This window comes from Phaethon lepturus, unplaced genomic scaffold (assembly GCF_000687285.1).
Source record: "Phaethon lepturus isolate BGI_N335 unplaced genomic scaffold, ASM68728v1 scaffold11983, whole genome shotgun sequence".
NCBI lineage: Eukaryota > Metazoa > Chordata > Aves > Phaethontiformes > Phaethontidae > Phaethon > Phaethon lepturus.
In genome coordinates this window covers 23,446-46,119 of record NW_010527001.1, presented here as the reverse complement: position 1 = coordinate 46,119, position 22,674 = coordinate 23,446, and the positions used below count along the sequence as shown (strand labels likewise).

At 35.9% G+C, this 22,674-nt stretch overlaps 1 protein-coding gene across 1 annotated transcript in view; it reads right to left on the bottom strand.

Moving 5' to 3' along the window:
- Nucleotides 1-4,916: 4,916 nt before the first annotated feature.
- The window catches only part of RPGR (retinitis pigmentosa GTPase regulator), a gene marked incomplete at its 5' end in the record, with an annotated part of 39,257 nt that continues 21,499 nt past the window's right edge, over nucleotides 4,917-22,674 (bottom strand). The window contains 10 exons of the mRNA XM_010283252.1: nucleotides 4,917-5,000; nucleotides 5,148-5,639; nucleotides 5,673-5,989; nucleotides 6,053-7,337; nucleotides 8,369-8,434; nucleotides 10,247-10,353; nucleotides 11,659-11,824; nucleotides 12,731-12,913; nucleotides 14,011-14,135; nucleotides 14,684-14,839. Coding sequence (XP_010281554.1) covers nucleotides 4,917-5,000; nucleotides 5,148-5,639; nucleotides 5,673-5,989; nucleotides 6,053-7,337; nucleotides 8,369-8,434; nucleotides 10,247-10,353; nucleotides 11,659-11,824; nucleotides 12,731-12,913; nucleotides 14,011-14,135; nucleotides 14,684-14,839 — 2,981 coding nt within the window. The remainder of the gene's footprint in view (nucleotides 5,001-5,147; nucleotides 5,640-5,672; nucleotides 5,990-6,052; nucleotides 7,338-8,368; nucleotides 8,435-10,246; nucleotides 10,354-11,658; nucleotides 11,825-12,730; nucleotides 12,914-14,010; nucleotides 14,136-14,683; nucleotides 14,840-22,674) is intronic.

The window sequence follows — 22,674 nt, the reverse complement described above, 5'->3', positions numbered from 1 at the left end:
CTCAATATGAAATCACAAATACTTTACATTTCACACAAACCACAAATGCAACTCTGTGTGAACTGTGAGGTACTAATGACAAATTATAAAGCTCTAAACCTCTAATGTTGAACCTGGGACATTCCAGCAGACTGCCCTGCAACCCACCTCAGACAGAAAAAGAGTCATGTCTGATTTTTCAATGCTGGGACATTTATGAAAGCCAGAATCATAAATATCTTTACACTTGACATTTCAGGGCCCTGATAATAAATATTTTCATAACCAAGTATGGGGGTTTTGAGATAACAATATTAATATGTGTTTAAATTATTATAGCATGAGGTTGCCAAGCAAAGAAGCAATGGGCACTATCACAAATCCTTAAAAAGGACAGCGATTAAGTGTACTTGCTTTTTCTTTTGGCAATAGAAAAATAAAGCCCCTGTGGCTCTCAGCAGTGCAATTTTCTGATGCCAAAGCTCTCTCTCCAAATCCTTTCAATATGCAAAAGCTAACTTCTCCTTTCTCCGTTAAAACATATGAAAAAGTGTATAAAAATATTGCAACTCAGTGAGTGACTTCAGATCACAAACACGCTCAGAACTTCACTGAGGACAAAACTATAGGTGTGCCATTTGTGCAAGCAAAATATTTGCTCAGTTGCTTATAGAATGCCACAGTACTAAACACTGTCATTTACTTGAATTGCACATTTAGAAATGAATTGAGAATTTGCCCTTTTACATTTACTTTGCCCTTTTTTTTGGTGTTTTATGGATCTGACAAGATTATTTTGTCTGAAGATCCTGTTATTTCAGAGCTTGATTCTGCTTCCCATAATACTCATTATAAAATTAAAGACAATGCACAGAAGTTCAGGTGAGTTCACAGTTCATAAATCCAGCCTATATGCACTAAGAAAAAAGACTGCATTAAAAAAGATTAATCACTCTCATTTGTTTTAGAGTATTTAACAATGCTTTTGTTAAATTACTAGATTCACACACAAATTCAATTAGTAAAAATTAAAGACTGTTTGCTATTCTGAGAGGTAAAATCTAGAAGGTAGCATCATCTTTGGAGAAAGTAAGCTAAAATTTATCTTAAAAGATGGATAAAGCTAAGAAAAGCCAGGGAAAAAAACTAAAAGCAATGGAAACAAAAATTAAATGTCCTTTTCTGTGCAATTCCTAAAGGGCCCATTCTAAAGAATCTACCATCTACCTATGCAGACAAAAAACAGTGAGTGAAAACCAGACATTTTCTGTAGTTTGGAGAAAGACGTTTTTGTCATTCAGCATCAGTTATGCGAAAAGAACTATTATCTGAATAAATAGTTTGATATTTTCAGATATAATGAAAAAATTTACCTGCTGAAATTTTGCAGGTAAGGGCTGTGCTACAGCATATTCAAAAGTAATCTAGAGCACCTTCATCTCTAACAGGAGCTGTGTGGCAAGAGCAGACCTGCACCCCGCCCCCCGAAAATGGGATATGTGCTTGTAATTCATGCCTGCTATGAAAGGCAGTATGTGCATATGTAAATCTGTGAGCATATATGTAAGAGTGTGCAGGGGGATTAAAACTTCTGACATTAGCTGCAGAAAGGCCTTTAGAAATTTGCAGGTGCTTAGGAATTTGCAGGTGTTTGTTAATATTTTATGGATGTCTAGTGTTGTTGTTACCTGCTGTATTGCTGCCCTTGATCTTGAACGTGTAGTTGGCTGATTGCTGGTTAACTGTTACTAATAAATCAATACATCACTTTGATCTTGATTTGATTTAAACCACATAGCTGAACAGTTTTTCCATGTGATAATCATGAGGGAATAAACCATGAAGACGGAATAAATGCTATATTTTCTAATACAAGAACAGAGAGACATCAAATGAAGGTACCAAAACACTGATTCAAGGCAAGAAAAAGGAATTACTTCTTCAAACAACATGTAAAGTAATCTAAGAATTGTTTGCCAAAACATGTACTGGATGCTAAATGGGTTAAAAACTGATTGAAAGAAATTCATGGAAGAAGAATGGCAATTTAATATAATAGATACATCTGCTGAACCACAAGTTATTGAATATACTGAATATATTCGGTATACTGAATGATTACACAGGAGAAGTAACACTACATGTTTGCTGTATTCTTGTATTCTTTGCCAGGCATTCACCAGTAGCCACTGGTAGAAAAAAGGTATTGGACTAGACAGACCTTTGGTTTGAGCAGTTGTCTGTTGTTTTCTCTCTCTATTGCAGGACTTTTTTTTTCTCTACTAAAAGCTAGTTCAGGAGTACTTCTGCCATGTTGCTTAAGTACTACACATAAATCTTTTTGTATCCCACAATAAATACCAAGGACATACTGAATTTCCACAAAACCACAAGTACCAAACTTTATAAACCAGTGTGACTCAAACTAAATAAAATTCCACTCGTTACGCTAATGGAGTTCCAAAGTCCCCCCAAAGCCCAGAAACATTGGCACAGTGTAAAATTTATATAACGATTCTGTGGAAAACCCTTAGAAGTGCTGAAGTAATGCTCTGCTTTTCCCCTACCACAGGAATGATCCACAAAACAATATAAAATCAGTTCTCAATTCAAAGAATTTTCATCCAGACAAAATAAAGAAGAGGAGATGCCCGTAACTCGGCTTCCTTGACTCTCCTAGGAAGTTTTATGCCATCAGCATATGTTGAGACAGGAACAACAAATGGTCCCTACTTGCCTCAGGATTTAGACTAAAAGCTACAGCCAAACAGTAAATGAAGAGCCATTGGAAATCATTTGCTTCAAAGTGCTGTCACTTTTTTCCCTGTCTCTCTAGAAAGTATTTTTCACAAGAAATAACAAATATTTTTCACAGCAAAGTTTTCTTCCAAAGCTGAATTTTAGAATTGCAAATAAGTAGATGTCATATCCAAGAAACACAGTTTTAGGCCTGTAAAAATACTTTTCAATATTACTCTAAGTTTAATCACAGTAACATCCTAATCTATCCTAAGGAAGATAAAATAACACAGCTTAGCTCCACTTAGTTTCAAAAGTAAATTTTTTCACAGCAGTTCAGTGATAAGGCAGCACTTCTGTGAAATAACCAAGGACTCCATTATTAGTGTGAGCTGTTTTTCTTGGGAAGTGCATTTAACTGTTAAACTATTCCACTCTATCAGAATGTGAGGATACTCACCCTTTTCCAGAGACTTACACATGCCGATGTCAAGACAATGTATTCCAGAAAATCCCAAAGCTTGAAACAAATTTCACAGGGACAAAATACAGTCACTAGACTAACTTTCAATCTTACCTTCAAATGCAATATATGGAAGGGGTGACTGAGGTAGGAAGGATCAAACTGGACTAGAATCTACTGGCAAACTATTCATCTACTACAGCCTTTTTAGAAAATAAATTCTGGAGACATTGTGTCAAAGATAGTTTAATGCCAGTTATCTTATAAAACAACATTAAAAATGTTTCATAATGTCAACATAAGTATTGATTCCATTAACATTTTTATTGAATGACATTTACACACATTTTGATTCCTTTCTTCTCCTGTCCTCATTTTCAAACAGGATTTAAAGAACTATTTTTCTAGAGAATGTCAATACTGAGATCTGTTTACAAAGATTTCTCAAACCACCCACTAGTGTAGTATTTAAGAAATAATGCCGTATGACAAGTCCCTATCCCTTCTTTCGCCAGTTCGACCACTAACAGTTGAAACAGTAGTGCAATATCTTACAAAAATAATTTGCAAGATTTGTTTGTGTATTTTAAGGAAATTCCAGAAGTATTAACGTACTTTGTATTTTCCAAAAAGAATTCAGACTTTCATGCCACCTTCTCTACTATTCCATCTGGCTTCTTTGGTTTATTACATTGCCCTCTTTTTGTAGATCACAGATGTGATTTTTAGGAGGGAAAAACACAAATCTCCTCCAATGAGAAGCTTAGGCTCTGATACCGAAAATATACATACATTTCAAGCTGCAACAAAATACATTCCCGTCCTCAAGAGCCTTAGAGTTAAGTGACTAATGTAATGTAGTCTTTTGTAGGCAGATATAGAATCTTTTGTGTATTGCACAGTATTAACAAGCAGTTTAACAGGTGTATATTTTCAAATTTTTATTATATCTAATCACCGAATGTGGTAGTCAGAAATTATCCCTAAATAGATGCATTCTTACTCTAATGTAACCTAGGCCAGATTCTGAGACTTGTGTTTGTCTTTTTGTACATAATTGTGTGCTGACACCAAAATAAGAAGTCAACCTTAAGGCCTTTGGAAAAGCCCAGGCCACCATTTACCCAGGCCTGCATTTCCATTTAGCTCCCATCTACTAACCCATGTAAATTTGGCAACTTATCCTTTCTTTAATTTACGCTGAGTACTCAAACATTTTACCAATATATGTATGGAATAGAAGTAGGGGAATTAATATGGAGTGATACCAAGATTTAAAAATACCTATCTTTCATAATTTACTGACACTCCTTTCATATAAGGCACATTAGTAAGCAAGCTATCTTGCAACTAAAATTGATGTATTAACTTAAGAAATCTGATTCAAAGGCAAAGAAGATTACACTGTTACAATGTGTAATTCATGATGTCAGCATGACATTATAATTTGAGGCAAACATATTTTGCCTCCTCAGCAATTATTTTTTTAAACCTGTGCCATACGTGATAAAGATGATTGTGTAAATGACTGTATCAACAATTTATAAGATTTCTCTCATAAAAGCTTCCCAAATCTAAACATTTTCTTCAGTCTTTTTCAAGAAATTGGCACTTAAAGTATATGCATAATAATACATTTTGACTACGTAGAAAAAAATTTTAAGTAATAAAAATCAATCTGCCATAGTTCCAAAGTTTCCTGAATAGGCTTAAAATGCATCTCCAGTAGTCTATGCTACTTTAGTGTTAAATAATGAGGTAGCACATTGTTCCAAAACTGTTCTGAATTATGTAAACCATTTGCTACATGCTGTTTGGACTTCATTTTTTGTTTAGAGCTGTTTGGTAAAGCAGTACCTTGTGTCTTCTCTGGCTTCCTGGTTTTGCTTTTATTTTGTGGAAGCTTATTACTACAATTTCTTCTTTTAACTTTTGCTTTTTCCTCTTCCTCTCCTTTTTCCTCCCCCTCATCCTCTTCTTCCTCCTCTCCCACATCCCTTTCTTTCTCTTCTCCTTCTTCCCCTTCTTCTTCCTCCCCTCCCTCTTCCTCTTTTTCCTCCTCTCTCTCTTCTTCTTCCTCTCTCTCTTCTTCTTCCACTCCCTCTTCTTCTTCCACATCCTCTTCTCCCTCATCTTCAACTCCCTCTTCTCCCTCTTCTTCTTCTTCCCCTACTCCCTCATCTTCTTCCACCCCTTCTCCCTCGTCTTCATCTTCTTCCCCTTCCTCTTCTTCATTTTCCCACTCCTCCTCTTCCTTGTTTTCATCTTCTTCCCCCTCTTCCCTTTCTGCTTCTGTCTCTGCTCCTTCCTCTTCATCCTCATTTTCTCCTTCCTCTTCCACTTCATCCTCCCCCTCTTCTCCTTCTTCCACTCCATCCTCCTCCATCTCCTTAGTCCTATTTGCATCTTCCTCTTCCTCTTCGTCCTCCCCTTCTTCTCCTTCTTCTTCTACTCCATCCTCCCCCACCTCCTTAGTCCTCCTATTTGCAACCTCTTCCTCTTCATCCTCCCCTTCTTCTCCTTCCTCTTCCACTCCATCCTCCCCCACCTCCTTAGTCCTCCTATTTGCATCTTCCTCTTCCTGTTCTTCAGATACCTCTTCTTCTTGCCTCCCTCCCAACGATTCTTCCAACCCCTCCTCTTCACCCTCTTTGTCTTTTTCATTCACCCTTTCTTTGTTTTCTTCATTTTCCTTGTCATCTTCTCCTTCCTCTTCTGCCTCTACCTCTTTTTCTTCCTCTCCCTCTCTATCTTCACCTCCTTCCTCAGTCTCATCTCTTTCCTCGCTTTTAACCTGTTCCTCCTTTTCTTTTTCAGTGTTTTCCTCTTTTGCATACTCCTCCTCCTCCACATCCTCCTTTTCTCCCTCACTCAGCATTTCTTCTTCCTCCATCAACCTGCCTTCCTCATCTCCTTGCTCTTTGCCATCTTCCTGATCAATCTCTGCAACCTCCTCTGCACCCTCATTCTCACTGTCTCTTTCAGCCTGTGATTCCTCTCTTTCATTTTCTTCATCATTATCTTTCTCCTCTTCATCTCTTTCTACTGAAACTTCATGTCTATCTTTTTTAACTGCACTCTCTTCTTCTTCCTCCCCTAGTTCACCTTCACTGTCAACTGTTTCATCTAGTTTTTCTTTTTCACTTTCACCCTTTTCACTGCCTTCACTCTCCTGCTCTTGATTAGATTCCTCCTCATTCTTCATTTCTAACCGCCTGTCTTCATGAGACTCGGCTTCAGAGTTTGTTTCTTCCTCATTCAGGCTTTTCATAGCAGTCTCTGCTACATATTCTTTCTCACTGTTTGTAGCTTGCATCTCCTCAATCTCCCTGTCATCTTTTTCTAAGTCCAAATCTTTCACTTTGTCTACTGTTTTCATTGCCTTCTGGACCTGTCTGCCTTCATAGTAGTCCTCTCCTTTTTTCCTACTCTTAAGTACATATTTTGCAAGATCATTACTATTTTCCTCAGTTGAAAATGATGACACAGTTACAGGTATTTGTTTCAAAAATCGATCCTTTTTTTTAAATCCTCTCTGCTCTTCACTAATTTCTTCTCTTGAGACACATATTCTTTCACATTTATCAGACTTTCCAACAACATCCTTTATTTTGTTTTGACTTTCTATTGCTTCTTGACTTCCCTGCTTTTTAGCAGGATTGTATTTTTGTACAATTAATGAATCGGTCTGAGGCTGATCCCTGGATGCAGAAGGAAGTACATCTATTTTAATGGATTGCTTAGATTTAACAGCTTTTGGATTTTTATTGGAAGAATTTGCTTTTTCAGTCAGATTTTGTTTTTCACTTGGAAGATTATAAGTTACATCCTCTCTGACAAATTCAGGATTTTCCACATATCCTTCTTCCCTTTTCACTAGTCTGCATTTGTCGCTAGTAATTTGTTGAACACCACTTTTCAAAGCACTAACACTTTGTGCCTGCTCAGATTTACCTTTCATTGTATTTTTTTTGGCCACAGGCTTTCCTACAAAGGCACTACTTTTTTCTAAATCTGGTCCTGGCAACTCTGAAAGTGAAGACTGCTTTTGTAAAGAGCCAGAGTCTAATTCTGAGCCCTCTTTTATGAAATCAGAATCCTTGTTCTTCAGCCCACCCTTACCATCTCTTTTCAGTTTCACATTTTTATTGTTCTTCTATTCCACATGAGAAGCAGAAAATTAAAAAGAAAGAAGGAAAGCATTAAGGACAAATGACAGCAAAAGAAAAAGGTTACAAAAACATCTGAACAAGAAAAGAAACAATTTGTGTGAGGGGACTAAAAGATGGCATAAAAGGTAGAGTATTTCACATGAAATGAATTTACAAGTGTACATATTAGAAGAATGTAGTATTCTGTTGATGGTAAATGTACTACTATGCCCTTTTCACTACCCAAGCACTCAAAGTGAATGCAATAAGAACGTGCAGCCAGTACCACGTCCCATAAGCTAGAGCACATGCAATGCCCGAGGCTGTGTAAACAGAAGGAAAGAACTACAGTTCTCTTACACCTCCACCGTTCCCCTTGGGAAATCTGATGCACTCACTGTTATGCTCTTTCTAATAAGTTTGAAAATCTATTGTCTTTCTGCTTTAAATTTTACACTTATTTAACAAATTCTGCAGAATAATATTTTAAATATAAAATAAAATTATAAGGAAATATACCAAAATGCTAAAATGTTGGGATCAATTTAGGAGTAAAATAGAAAGATAATACAAAAATATTTTAATTTCATAATTAAAACCAGTATTATTGCTCCTTTAAATATACTCCATGGTGAATACCTGTAAATAAAACCTTTACTTACATGGTGTCCCAAAAGTCAATTAAAATATTAAAATATCAACACACCAGTAGAAATGTATGTTATCAGCTTAAGTTACAAAGCATATATGATAGTCTCTTGCTCCTTAAACTGGTGAAGTATTACATACTCTAATCTCGGATGATACTGGATATGATTCTATGTGCCTGAACAAATTCTCTCTGACATCAGTCAGATTCTTAGAATTTTACCTCATGGATATTCAGAAAATTAGCAAGAGATGATCTATAAAACTTGCCCAGCTTTTTTAAAACTCAAAGCAAAACAATCAAGTACTAGGATAATACAAGAATTACAGATCTTTTAAACATCAGTGTAAGTATACATATACATGCATATATAATTAGTTACAGTACCTTTTGTTTTTGGAGTGGTGATAATTTTAAGGACTGGTCACTGGGATTCAATTTCATTGCATGTGTCTGCAAAAATAGTATCTCCATTAAAAAAAAATATAACCAACAGGGAAAGCATCATCAAAGCCCCATTCTACTAAACAGAGCTATTACACGATCATGTTAATACTATCGCACAGTCAGGTTGAGACAAACCTGTATGATCACTCAGCTCACCTATCTCCCTTCCACTCCCTCATTTACTGCTTATAAAGTGAGAGTGGTAACCAGCTTAGATGTCAATGTCTAAATTGAAAGCTACATGACCTCTCTTACAGCCCACAAGCACATTTTAGATCCACCTTCCACTCATCGTGAAATTGTGGCTACAAATATAACACCTTACTCCCTTATCACCACAACCTTCAAGTTAAAATCCAGTTTGATACCATGGCCTTGAAAGAACATGTTCAAAGAAACATTACATAGCAGAAATTTTCACTGGAATCTAATGCCTTTCACTCTTCTACATAAAAAGCAAAAAACCAAAAGGCAAGGCAATGTAGAATACTACTAGGTGAGCAAGTACAGTGAGGTTTTAGTCATCCCTTCCCATATACTCTAAATGACAAGATAATGTTCTCTGCTGCTGTTTGTTAACTGCTTATGGTTTAACCACCATATTCTTTTTCAACACAGTGAGCATGGACAGTTCTGGTTTCTGACTCCCAAGAATTTGTATCATCAACATGACATTAAAGGCTTTTCCTCCTCTTGTCACACTTGTCAATAAGATGTATGTTACCACAGTTTAGAAAAATTGAAACAACTATGCTGTAACAGATTATTTTCGTTCAGATTCAAGAAGAGCAATAATTTTACTTTGTATTTTGACAAGTTCTCCTGACAGACTTTTTTCAAATTTACTGTTTCATTCTGATAAATGTTTTAAAATTGATTCACAATGGGTACAAAAACAAAAAGGAGAAGGAAGTCTAGCACAAAAATTGTGCAATATGTTATAAAAAATGCCTCAGTAAATTAATGGCACGTTGTGCATCATATCTGAAAATATTTTTTTTTTTGTAAATGAAAATAAAGTTTTATAACTGCTAAATAAATGGTATGCACAAAAAGATTGTTAAATTACTAAGTATTGTTAAGTACAAACAAGTAATAATTTCTGCAAAATGTGCAATCCCTCCAGCATAACTGACAGCATATCCTGAGCTGAGTCCACACTGAGTTTCTCATTTTTCCCATTCCACTGAAGTTAAAAAAAGATGACAAAAAATAACACTCCAGTGCACTGCATTAAGGCCAGGACATGCCCTATCGGCTGAGAGAACAACATTTTTTGGAAAGGTGCACAAGTGATAAGGTGAACATATTTTTTAAATAAAAGAAATACATAGGAACATGCTTGGGGATCAACAAATAATCAAAATGTCTGCATTTTAGTCTTCCCTTTAATATGATCCACCTGTACTAAAAAAAGCTCTTCTAGGAACAGGAAAAGACAGCTCTCTGCTTCATTTCCTGAAGTTCTCTCCCTTGAAATCATAAGATGAGGAAGGTTAGAGATCACCATGTGGTATCCAGTGTCCTCCTTTTCTTTCTGATATCCAGAGATAAAGCATGGGGAGGAGCTGCACTACTTGGACTGCTTCAATCTCATTTTACAATGTTATTTGGAAAATGAAAGCAAACTTTAGCATGGGATAATGATGATACGTAATGCATGCTCATTTGACAGTATGTCAGTACTTCTTGATGCCACATATGACGTTCTGGGCTAGCCAGGAATTCTGTACTAGAACTTGAAACATTATTTAGCTGTTTTGTTCTTCCCCTGCATAAAAACGACTGAATCACAGATTCATTAGTGCAATACATTACCATATTTAGGATGTCGGTTGTATCTCCAAGGTTTCTGTCATTATTTTCATTATCTGAATCTTCTTCTGCAGAGACTTCACCAGATTTATCTTTTTGATGATTCTTTTCTTTAAGGTAAAAAAGGGGGAAGTAAACAAATACCATAGGAACAAGCAATATATTGTAAACAGAACACTCCACTCTTGTAAAATAGAGACTGAAGTCCTGAGATTCCTCATTCCCCCGGCCTCGGACACAGCAGAAACACTTCACCTCCTTTCCATCGGTATTAACATTAGAGGTAGTTCAGCAATCTGGCCTCAGTGCACTGTAGATCTCTGACCATTTTTGCAGGCTTTCAAAGCATAAATACTACAGGAGATAAAGCTTCTTTTGGATTATCTCTTTAATAACAGTCTACCAATTAGACTAAATTAGCTGCAGTCATATTGTCTACATTGCACATTATCTGTGTAATGGATACAGAGACAGTGAGTTTAACTCCAATGCAGCATCATTATTTTTCAAGCTCACCTCAAGTTCATCAGGTATATGACCAATTTCATAGGGCACAAAACCTGAGGTTTTATGCCTCAGAAGACTCTAAAGGCATTTCAAATTTCACTGCATTACTCTCCTGGAACCAGAAATGCTAATGGACATGTTGGCAGCTTTACAAATAGTCACCTTAATTCTAACTGAATTAATTACTTTCAAATTGGATTTGACTGTCTGATAAATCTGAGCTAACTTTTACAAAAAAGAACTGCATTCTGCACTCTTCAGCACCTCTTTTCCCAAGAAATCACACATACCCAGGAACCTAGATGAAGTCCAGAACTGCTCTAGAGAATCTGTGCAGAAGTCCAGCACTGTGTCAGTATCATTGTTATCCAGGCTTTTGCATGAGCTAGAATATTGTAAATCCTTATTATCTTAGATAACAGAGACTGAAGAGTACTTTCACATTTCCAAGTGAAGAAGAAAGCTCCTGTAAGAATTAGTAGACCTCTCTTCTTTTTCCAAGGTCTCTTCTAGGCCTTTCTGTGTCTTTATGACTGTTCCTAATAAGTTTTTTTCTGTAATTCTTTTTTTTTTTTGTGAAAATGGAGAAAGTGGTTGCTAATCTTACAGTATTTTTGTGAAGTCATATTTCTACAGGCTTGAGGAACCTCAGGTACAATTCAGAAGTTGTTTTTCTTTCACTTAACCCTCCTCTCAATCTTGAAGCATGTTTTCCAAACATGAACCAAGTGTGAGGCAATTTCTTGTATGCATTTCTCAACTCTCATGTCTGTATTCTGCCAGACCTTCTTGAGGTAAGATTGAACTTAAACCTTCTTTCATGTTCAAACTCAGCATTCGTTTATGAATGATGAGAGCCAAACTACATAATTCTCTGAAAACAGCAACAAGATGTGGGGACACTTCACCTTTCTCATGGTCTTTATCCTTCATAGGTTCAGCTTTAGGAAGACTTGTTGCAGAAAAACAGAGTGGGCTAGTGTTGCTAGTCACAGGCAATGAAGATTTTAAGAAGCTTTCTCCCAGTGGAGGCAGAGTTCGTGCCATTCGAATAAACTGTTCCGGTGACTTTTCCTTTAAAAGAGTAAAAAAAAAAGTTATTGAGAATAAGAGTAGAAGAATAAAATGTAAGCAACCCCTCATACTTAGCAGTGGTATTTTCCTTTAGTTAATGATACAGTGTTGTAACTTTGTATGCAAAGCATAAACAAAATCTCTTGAATATTTCAATTATTTCTAAAAGGTGGAGAGACACAGTGGAGTATTTTAGGTTGTTTCTACACAATAATCTCAAGTAGTCTTAAAATACAGACAAAGGATGAAAAGAATTTTGATTTTTATTTAAAATGAAAATAATAGTTTCTCAAATAACACTGAGTTACTTAATGCACAGCATCAATATAGTTTTACAAAATAAATGCGGTTTTGTGGTAGAGTTAGTTTTCAGACAGCTAAGTGAAATGATCCAACTCATAGTGCTGCTAAAGAAGTCACATGGAATGTGTAGTGGAGATAAAGGAGAAGAAACTACTATTTTAAGTAGCTACAGTATCTTAGGATCATTTTAAGCTGATTGTGAAACTTTCTCCTTTCACATTTTATAAACTGTGAACTTGTTTAATCTAGTCAAGGACTCAGAGGGAACACCAAAAAGAGTCAGGTTCTTATTTTTTTTTTAATATTTATGAGGTATTTTTAAAAATGCAAAGGAACGGGCTCTACATTTGAGAGTATTAAAAATACAAAACCAATCTGAGTCTTTTTCATAGAAATAAGCAAGTAAAATCGGACCAATACCTATCTTTTACTGCATCCATTTTGGGACCAGGGTAGATACTCATTCTTTTTTTTATTCCTTAAAATTAGACGTGTATTTTAAGGAGATATATTTATCTGTTGGGTATATGCTGTGATTTTAGTTTAAAAAGTTATTTTGTTTCCTAAAACAAGTATGGCAACTCTAAAGAGCTCTCAATTTACCCTCTCTCGACGTCGCATTCGTGCTGATGTTAGTTGTAAGGTGTTTGTTAGTAATGAGTCTCCACTTATTTTAGAGATAGTAGTAGTCAAATGGCGCTCATATAAATCTTCTAAGAATATTTCTTCAGATCCTTTAGGTCTTGGTGCAGCAAAAACTAGCATGTGACAACCACCACAAGCAACCTACAGTGCCAAAAAAGGTCTGCTTATTTCATTTGCAAGTATCAATACAAGGATCTCATTTTCTTACAATCATCTCTAGGGACTCAGATTATAAGAGAAACATAATAAAAGTAAGAGATGTTAATTAGCTTTAAATTTAGCTCCTAATGATGTTAGCTAGATAAAAGTACATAGTTACAATTATTAATGACTAGTAATCTATGTTCATTTCATCTTACCTAAATTCAATGTATTGTATCGAACAGAACACAAGATAGGTCTATCAAATTATTGAAACAGAAGAAAGCAAAGATATTTCCACAGATTTTGAAGGGATTGGAGCTAATTATTTTGATGCAAGTCAAATGTGGGAAATATTGGTAACTTCAGTGATACAAACCTAGATATTTTATCACAAAATCCATAATATGTAATGCAAAATCCTACACCCTCGAATAGACAAAATATAATTACATAAAGATCAGAGTTTTGACTGTCTAAATTTAAAGTTTCAATCCCTTACCACTTCTGATAAAACTTCTTTAAACTCTTAGCTCCAGTAAACAAACAGAAGTGAGCCACAGACTTTTGTCCCAAATTTTGGTCAATCCTGAGTAATGTTTGCATGTTTTGTGCTGGCAATTCTGTGATACTTATTTCTTAAACACCTCAGGAAACAGATTAAAACAATGTCCTTAAAAGAAAAGAGTTTTTCTCCTTTCTCATCCTGTTTGGATGTACAAATAATCATTAAAATTAAAAAGATGTCCCTCTGGTGTTTTCAGAACAGATATTAGTTTCTCCCTACTGCCAACAGTCTAAGAGCAACAAATATTTAATTTTATAGGCTACTACCAACTCTGTACACCAAAACATTATAGTGCAACACTACTGAATGAAACCCTAAAAAACAGTCTGTATGTGTAGTCCAAGCCAAGTACATTCCAAATTAAATGACCAGTGTGAAATAGAATTTCCTTTTTCTTTCAATTTGCGTTGTCTACTAATCAAATGCTGCAGCAAAAAATAATTCTATAATGAGATTTCAACTCTCATTAATAACGTTTCATAAAAATATGAATATTTTGATGTCTGAGAAGCATGAACAAAATTTTTACCAAAAGGACTGTGAACTTCAAGAAATTGTAACATAGAGTGGGATCAAACTGATTTGTAAAATTCTCTTCTCCAAGTCCTAACTTGCCGTGTCGCCCATCTCCAAAAGTAAACATGAGGCCATTCTCTGTATATAGGAAAAAAAAAGAATGTATTAATAACAAAGATTCAGTACAAAACCAGGACAAAACCATCACAAACAAAGTAACAGGCCATGCAAGTGTGGAATATTTCTCTTCCAAAAGCAAAACCTGAACAATTATTTTCAGATTTTCAACAGATGAATAAGATCGAAAAATATATTTATTTTCAGACAAAGTAAATTTGGAGATTAGAGTTAGTCTAGACAATTTGGGGAGAAAAAACCCAACAACAAAACACTAAGATTGAAATTGTATAGCAAAATAAAGCCTTCTGAACAAGAATATTTGTTACAAGGCATGATTATGATGTTACAATTCAATTCCCCAGGAGATACCATGTACAGAACTATGCATGGCATGGCTGTGAATCAGAAATTTCTAGCATCAAATCTGGCTTTCTCAGTAGCTCACTTAACCTTTAGAACTAGTAAGTCTGCATATGTCGTCTTCTACTGCTCATTTTACAAAGAAAGCTTTTACAGTGTAATAGAGAGTCACATGAAGTGCGTTTCAGAATTTTTCACTTACATACCTGCAATTACAGCAGTATGATTTTCCCCACATGTAATGTTACTTATTTTGTGCCTCCTCAAGTGTTTCACAGACTTTGGTACTGAAGTTTCAAAAATAAAAGTACCATGTCCCAGCTGCCCATATTGTCCAAGTCCGAAAGTATATACATCTGTCTCTGAAAATGTACAGGCAAAGTTAACAACAAATATACTGACATATACATTATAACCTGCTTTCTATTAGCCAAGTGAAAGTCAAATGACATCAGCATCAAAAAAGCAGTGTTTTATCAATTAAAAAATGTACCAACTAATCAATTAGATTTATCAATTAAGAACAAAATATAACAAAATAAAAACCAGGCAATGAAGCACTAAAATGTATACAGAAAAGAATTTTGAATGGTTCAATATGCAATATATTTTCTAACATAACTGCAAAATAATCCTGCATGTACATTGTACAATCCTAAATTTAACAGACTAGACCTCTTTAAACCAATGCTAATTTGTGTGTAAGAAGAGACTGGAACAGTAATAGAACAGGTTTCAGTATTCTGTTCAGCTACCAAATCAGCCTTGCATTAAATACACTATAATTTTGTCATCTTGTGACAGAATAATCATCTTTCCACATTTATATTTTGTCCATTTAATGGATTGCCTGAGCCAGGAAAAAGAATAAGAGCTTCTCCAAAGCAATAAAGATTCTTGGTGTGTCCATCCCTGGCACTCCATCACAACAGGGGAAGATTGTGAAGCTTGGAAATCTTGATGAGATCATGCTTGAAAAAGGAAATTCAGAGATTAAGATTTTTTGGGAAAAGGAGAAGTTTTCCTGGAATTTTATTCCCTGCCCCTTTTTCTTCTACAGTTAGGCAACAAAGGAAAAGCTAGAGAAATACTAATTAAAACTTGAAAAATTGTTATGAAAACCTGTGAAAGATTTGAGAAGCACAAAAAATATTCTACGTCAAGCAAAAAGAACTGAGACTTGGGAGAAATATATCATTACATTTACTGTCATGAACATGGTGCAGAGCATGCCTGCTCCTGCTGCACAGATAACATCAGGTCAAAAATCTCACCGCCTTCAAAAGCAAGAGAGGAATGGGTATCCACAGCTGAATGTGTGGACCCAGAATCGATGGAGAATCTTTGCTTTTTGAGCACTTCCTTGTGTAAAGGAAACAAGATCACTGGAATAGCAAAGTAAGTTGCAGTGCCACAAAATTAATTTATACTGTGCAACTAAGTTCTCAGAGCAGCCACAAACTGGAGAAATATTAAGAACAAATTATGTTACCATTCCCCCAAACTAATCCTTCACTACTATCAGAGAGAGAGAAAGCGGAGAACAGACCAGATTCCATATTACTACCACAGTAGACTTAACAACTTACACTGAACTTTCTGATTTCAAAGGAACCATGATGAAATACTGTAACACTACATATGGAAATGTTCTTCCTAGGAAAGGGTTTGCCCTTTCTGATCCTTTTAGATTGTTCCATATTAATATGTCATGAATTCACAACATAAAAAAACCCAATGGTCTCACATTTTTTCAGATTGTAGATGAAAAACATTCAGTAAATCTGTTTTTTTTACTAAATATAATGGTAAAGCTCCCTCTGCTGGAAATTTCAGTGCAAGAAAGCAACACCTTCTCAAGATCTTTACAAAGTAAAACAAGAAGGAAGAATTTCTCTGTAACATTTAGACTTTCTGCAGAAGAATCAAGAAACTATCCCTGAATGACAGGAGCCTTCTCTAAGGCAACCAAAGTCTCATGTTCATTTTAGTAAATGGCTTTCTCATTCAGACGGCTGGAACACCTCTCCTCTGAGGACAGGCTGACAGAGTTGGGGTGGTTCAGGCTGAAGAAGAGAAGGCTCTGGGGAGACATTCTTGCAGCCTTCCAATACTTAAAGGGGGCTTATAAGAAAGATCAGGACAGACTTTTTAGAAGGTTCTGTAGCAATAGGACAAGGGGTAATAGTTTTAAACTAGAAGAGGGGAGATTTAGACTAGATGTAAGGAAGACTTTTTTTTACAGTGAGGGTGGTGAAACACTGGCACAGGTTGCCCAGAGAGGTGGTAGATGCCCCATCCCTGGCAACATTCAGGGTCAGGTTGGACGGGGCTCTGAGCAACCTGATCTGGTTGAAGATGTCCCTGATCATTGCAGGGGTTTGGACTACATGGCCTTTAAAGGTCCCTTCCAACCCAAACTAGTTTATGATTCCATGTTTCTATTCCATAAATTGTTTAAAAGTACTGTATTTGTCTTAACATTTCTTTGTAAACTGGCAGATCTTGTAATTTTCAAACTATATGGCTTGATCTGATTAACATAATTATTTTGAGTGAAGTTGGAGCTATTCTCTTTAATCCTAGCTTGAAAAATGCAACACCTTTTTCATAAAACAAGTTAGACCTCTAAAGGCATTTGTGTTTAGAGGGGGATGTTCTCAAATGATAACTTTAAAAATACAAGAAATTATTTTCTTTTCCCAATTTCTAGTGACAATGAGGAGAATGGGCCAACCCAAAACCAAGTTAGAGTGCTTTTTATAAGAACGATTTTTTCTACTGCCTGTACAGACCAGGCCACCTAAATTTTGGTCCTCCTAAAATTCACATATTAGCCCATTATCAAGGCATAGGAAGACAAAAACCTTGCACCCTAAACTATTCATCGTTCTGGTGCAGAAGTGAGGCCAAACCTCAGCAAGAATCTAATTTAGCAGAAATGAGGCATTTCCTCCAATTCGTCTTTATAAATACATGGAAAGAGAAGTCTCTGGCAAAGCAACTTCAGAGACTTAGTGAGAAAATGACAGAGGTGAATTTCATCATTCTGAGCTTGAATGTGCAAATGAATTTGCTGACAGTGCAAATCCAAAAGCGGATACAGCCCCACTGTCACCTTCTTACTGTCCTCAGTCCCAGTAAGGGCATGGTTGAATGAAACAAATGAAACGTTCTGCCAGCAAAAGGGCAGCTCTCGCTCTCCCATTCTCTCTCTTCAGTCCCCACTGGCACTGTCTCTGCTGTCCACCTGGCTACGTGGTGAGCCAGCTCACCTCAGTAAGCCCGGTTTTGGGGGTTTTTGCTGATACAGTTTCCTGTGGAATGGTCAAGGCAGCACCAGGGCGGTACAAGGGGAGAGGACAGACATACGGCCATGGCAGCACGAGGGAAGCAGTGCTGCCTCCAGTGCGTGAGTGAATCACAAGGAAGGCTCAGCCATACTAACAGCACCCAGAGGAAACTGAACAAAAGTCCTGCCTTGGCTTTGAGGAAGGAACTGCTGCCTCCACAGCAGCAGCTCATGAGAAGGGTCCTTGAAGGATGAAGAGAAATGGCTTCAGAGCTTGCACAGAAGCCAATGGCTTCGCTGTTCCAAGTGACCTCCAGCATTTGAGTGCTGGGACTGCTTCCTCTCTAGTTCTTACATTTCTTTTTTGGATGAACAGGCATATTTCCCTGTAACTGTCTATTGTCCACCTTTACAGTTATCTTCTGGAATATGTAACAGCTCTTTAATGTCCAGGACTGTTGTCACTATAAATAAAATAGATTAGGGAAAAATCTATATAGCTTTCAGATTTGTTTTTAACACATACTATTTACTTAAAGAACTCAGTGAGCTCCAAGAGTGTTTTTTTAAAATCCCTGCATTCTTTGCTATGTATTTAAGGCTACAGACAAAGTTAAAAAACCATGGAAGGAAAACAGAAACAGACAGGTATGCTTATATCTCTCCACAGAGATTCATTTCCCTTGAACATTATTATTATTTATGATTACCACTACTACTACTACTACTACTACTGCTACTATTACTGCTAGTATGTCAATGGGCTATTCACTCTTACTATAGCTTTATTTTTAAACAGTTTATGCTGAAAAATGTTACTGTAAAAATAAGCTGTAGACACAATACTCATTTTTACCAGAGCTAGTAATTGGATTTGAGGATTCCAGTACAAATAGTATACAGACTTAAGAATGGTTTGAAAAATCTAGATAATCCTATACGGCTTGAATAGTCAGTTCTGTCATGAAAAGGTAGAGCTTTTTCATCCATTTCATTCTCTGTCAAAAGGGTATCTTGACTTTGTTTTCTTTTAAAAAGACCTTGAGACAGAAGATGAAAAATCCAACATTTTACATACTAACACACTAATGTGCTGTATTTTTATGTCAGATGATCTATTCTCGAAGGACTGCTTTACTTTTTCCTTTGAAGAGATATCTTTGCTTTCCCTCTCTTCAGAGAATAAATGGAGGTAATATATCCGTTTATAGAGAGGATTATTCGCAGAGGATCTGTCATCATCTGAAAAAATGGAAGATACTAAGGCCACTCCCAATCATCTGTTTCTTCTCCAACTTCTAGATTCACAAGTTATTGTTATTCTACTTTTTTTAAAGTTTTATTGAAAAAGTACACAAATTGGGATTGCTGCACTCTCATGTTTCTTTTGAAAGTGACGATAACAGCTTTCATTTTCAGTAGGAAGCATTTGCAAGCATTGTGGGTAGTGGATGCATTTTTTTCATCTCTGAGAGAAGTCATCTGGGATGAGAATAGGATCTTCTTGAATTGGCTGATAGGCTGTCATGAAATGAATAGTTTTGTGCTGCTACAGTGAGAGAAAGCTTTTGTAGGATAGAATTTTTGACTGAGATTCTGTTTATTCCCTAGAACAACTGCAGATACTAAAGGCAGAACTAACAATAAGATTTGTGAAAAAGATCATTTCTAATATCATCCAAAAAAAGTTTTTTTTCCTAATCATTGCTCTCAACAGTTTAATATTTTGTTCTCTGGGAGAAAATTAGATTTTCACATTTTGGAGTTTCAGAGAAAAAAAATTAATTACTTTAATATACACTTTCTACCATTTACTCTGATACTTGCTGGAGAGGTGCCAAACAGTAGTTTGATTTAATAATCCAGATAACGGTGGTTCTTACCATACAAAATTGCCAATAGAATAGACAAGACAGTCATAAAAAAGAAATCAACTGAAGTGCTTTGGAATAGACTAATTACATATGACAGTCAGGAAGAAACTTGCCTCATACTAAGATAACTGGATTATGTTGTCTTTTATTTTCATAAACCCTAAGTAGAACTGATGACAAGAAATGAGCCAAGATGTGCAAGAACTTCTCCATATGACATTTTCTCCTATCTTATTCCTATGTTAAATAAGACAGATGAAACAGGGAATATACAATAGTCAAACACTCGTTATTTTTTAAGACTGAAATGACACACCCTGAAAAACCGGAAAGACCCTGAAAAGATGAAAACCGCATCAGTATATATTGTGTTACTAAAGCCAAACAGCACCCATTTGCTTGGAAGATAATACATGAAATTCAGAATTTCTTCAAAATTGTACTACATTCTTAATTTAGGAAAATAAGCCGAAAAGAGGTATAAGTGTTTCTGCTCCTCTCTGAAGATGTATCTCACATCAGAATTCTCAATTAGTGGTCACACCACTTCATCTCAAGATGCAATACACACTTCAGTACTGATTTCAAGTTAAGTTTCTGGTGCAAAGCCTACAATGCATGTATGCTACATTCACCTTTTAAATGATTACAGTGCCCAATTCTATCTTGTTTCCCAATTTTTTCCCCAAGTATTTTTCCCAAATTTTGTTTTAAGTGGGAAAAAGTTCTGTATGTCAACACTCTTGACTAAGTACCTTTCACTTGAAGCAGTATTTCCATTATACTCTACTCTTTTGTTCAAAGTGTCTTAGGCAGAAGTTCATACCTGTAGCCTATTTAATAATAGCTGAATTACATTAAAAAACATCTATCGGATGTTTCACTATCACAACAACTATTACTCTTTAGGAAAACGTATTTTGTTGGAGGATATTGTTTTCCTCTCCTCTTGACTCAACTGGATCTTCTGGCACTCAGCACGTCAATCATGGACTGCCACCCAAGCCAGAACTGAATGTCTTATTTGCCTTCAACTACAAAATCTATTTGTATAGACAAGTAAATCTTACCTAATAAGACACTGACTTACTATGGTGGTTTCTTCACTGTATGTGTTTTTTTGGCATTTATATGTTGCCTTTTTGTTCTAACTCTTGTACAGATGTCACTATAATGCTGATGTCATCCAGGGCTAGGTCTTACTACTAAATCTCTTTGTAACAGTCATTTGTTACAATGAAATTTTATCACATGAAATACCGTTAAAACAAAATATCTATTGGTTGGCTTCAGATTTATGGTTAAAAAAGTAATCAATAATGATAATCAAATTCTTTCTGCAGAACTTCACTTTATAATTCATAAAATAATGCTACGATTTATACATTTGCTGGCCCCAAATTTATGGTAATTTTTTTCCTAATAACGATAATCTGATTTCATGTAAAGAAATTTATTTTATGACATAGAATACTGCCAGGGTAAGACTGTATGTCGGTGGAAGAAGAGAGACAAAGGCACAAAGACAAATGTTTGCATTATTTCTTGGATTGGTTACTGTTATTTCCTCTTCATAGTTTTCCCAAAGGATTTTTAACCTACCCAGAATCTTGCAGCTTGACTCATCATTACACATAACCTTTTCCAGCACATCACTTCCATCTTTACTGTCTCCAGTGGCTTGCAGTACAATGCCACATCATATTACTTACTTTCAGTTAGATTTTCAATTTATATTTTAGAAATTTTGATTACATAAACTTGAAGGCACTCCACCACATTGACAAGAGATGACTTTAGTATTTTCAAAATGCAGATTTAAGGATTGATATCTATACATCCTATTTTTTTTATAGCTTTTTTGCATTTTGGTAGGAGTTTAATTACAGGCATAATATACAGCTGTGGAATTCATTACAAGCTAAAGATGGTATTTTTTAAATCATCTGTGGGCAACGTCAAACTCCCCTTTCCTGCTTCTACAGTACTATAGTTCAGGATAGAACTTGTGGAAATAAATAGCTAGCAATGCTTTGCATATACCTCTTTGAAAAGCTAATTTACCATTGGGACGCAACTATTTAATAGTACAGTAATATACACCATAATTCATCTTCTAAGTACTATACATACAACCCTGTGAACTAATATATAACAGTTTGTATCTGCTGACTTTTATAACTTGTACGCTATGTTGAATGTCTATATCTGTACTAGTTTTATACATATGTTAAAGATTCTGCTTAAAGTCACAGGCAACTTCTGTATCACAAAAGAGATATTTAATACACTTAGGCAGCCAGTAGATTGTGCAACTCCATGACTATCAACAGTTACCTGAAAAGTGAATTCCTAAATATTCAGGGTCATTTGAATTTACTACAGAATGGAAGCTTTCCTCTAAAATTTCCTCCCACACACACCAATACCACTTTCAAGCTCCTCAGAGGAAATAAACTTCGATCATCTGTGTTGCGCTCAGAGGCACTGGCTTGTTATAATCCCAGTAAGAAAGATACTCAAACTCTGTAAAATATCTCTTAAAATGCTGTTTATTGGAGCTAACACTATAGAGAAGAAGAAGATAGCATCAATAATCTTACATCCCTTCAGATGCTGGGAATCCTGAGCTGTGTGGAATTGAACAGGCCTCCATAACAGGTTACCCCGTTTTGGTCATTTGAGTTCTTAGAGGATTTTCTTACAAGCAAAACAACCCTTTTCATCATTTATACTGTCAAATAAAAAGGACATTCACACAGAAACTTGCTGCTGAAGTTTTAGATAAAGGCAAGGACACGCAGGTGGTGTAACCACTCGTACCAACGAGCAGCTGCCTGTAGGCTCCTCTGTTACAATAAGCTGGCAAAGTTTATCCTGCAGCAAAGGGATATGCACAGCACAGGTCTGACTGTCAAACTATATGTGCAGCACAGCACAGGTCTACATTTAGGTTAACTGTCATGTGGATTTCTACCTCCTTGATGTACAATGGTCTTCCAATTAGGTTCACTGCAGCACCTTACATTTC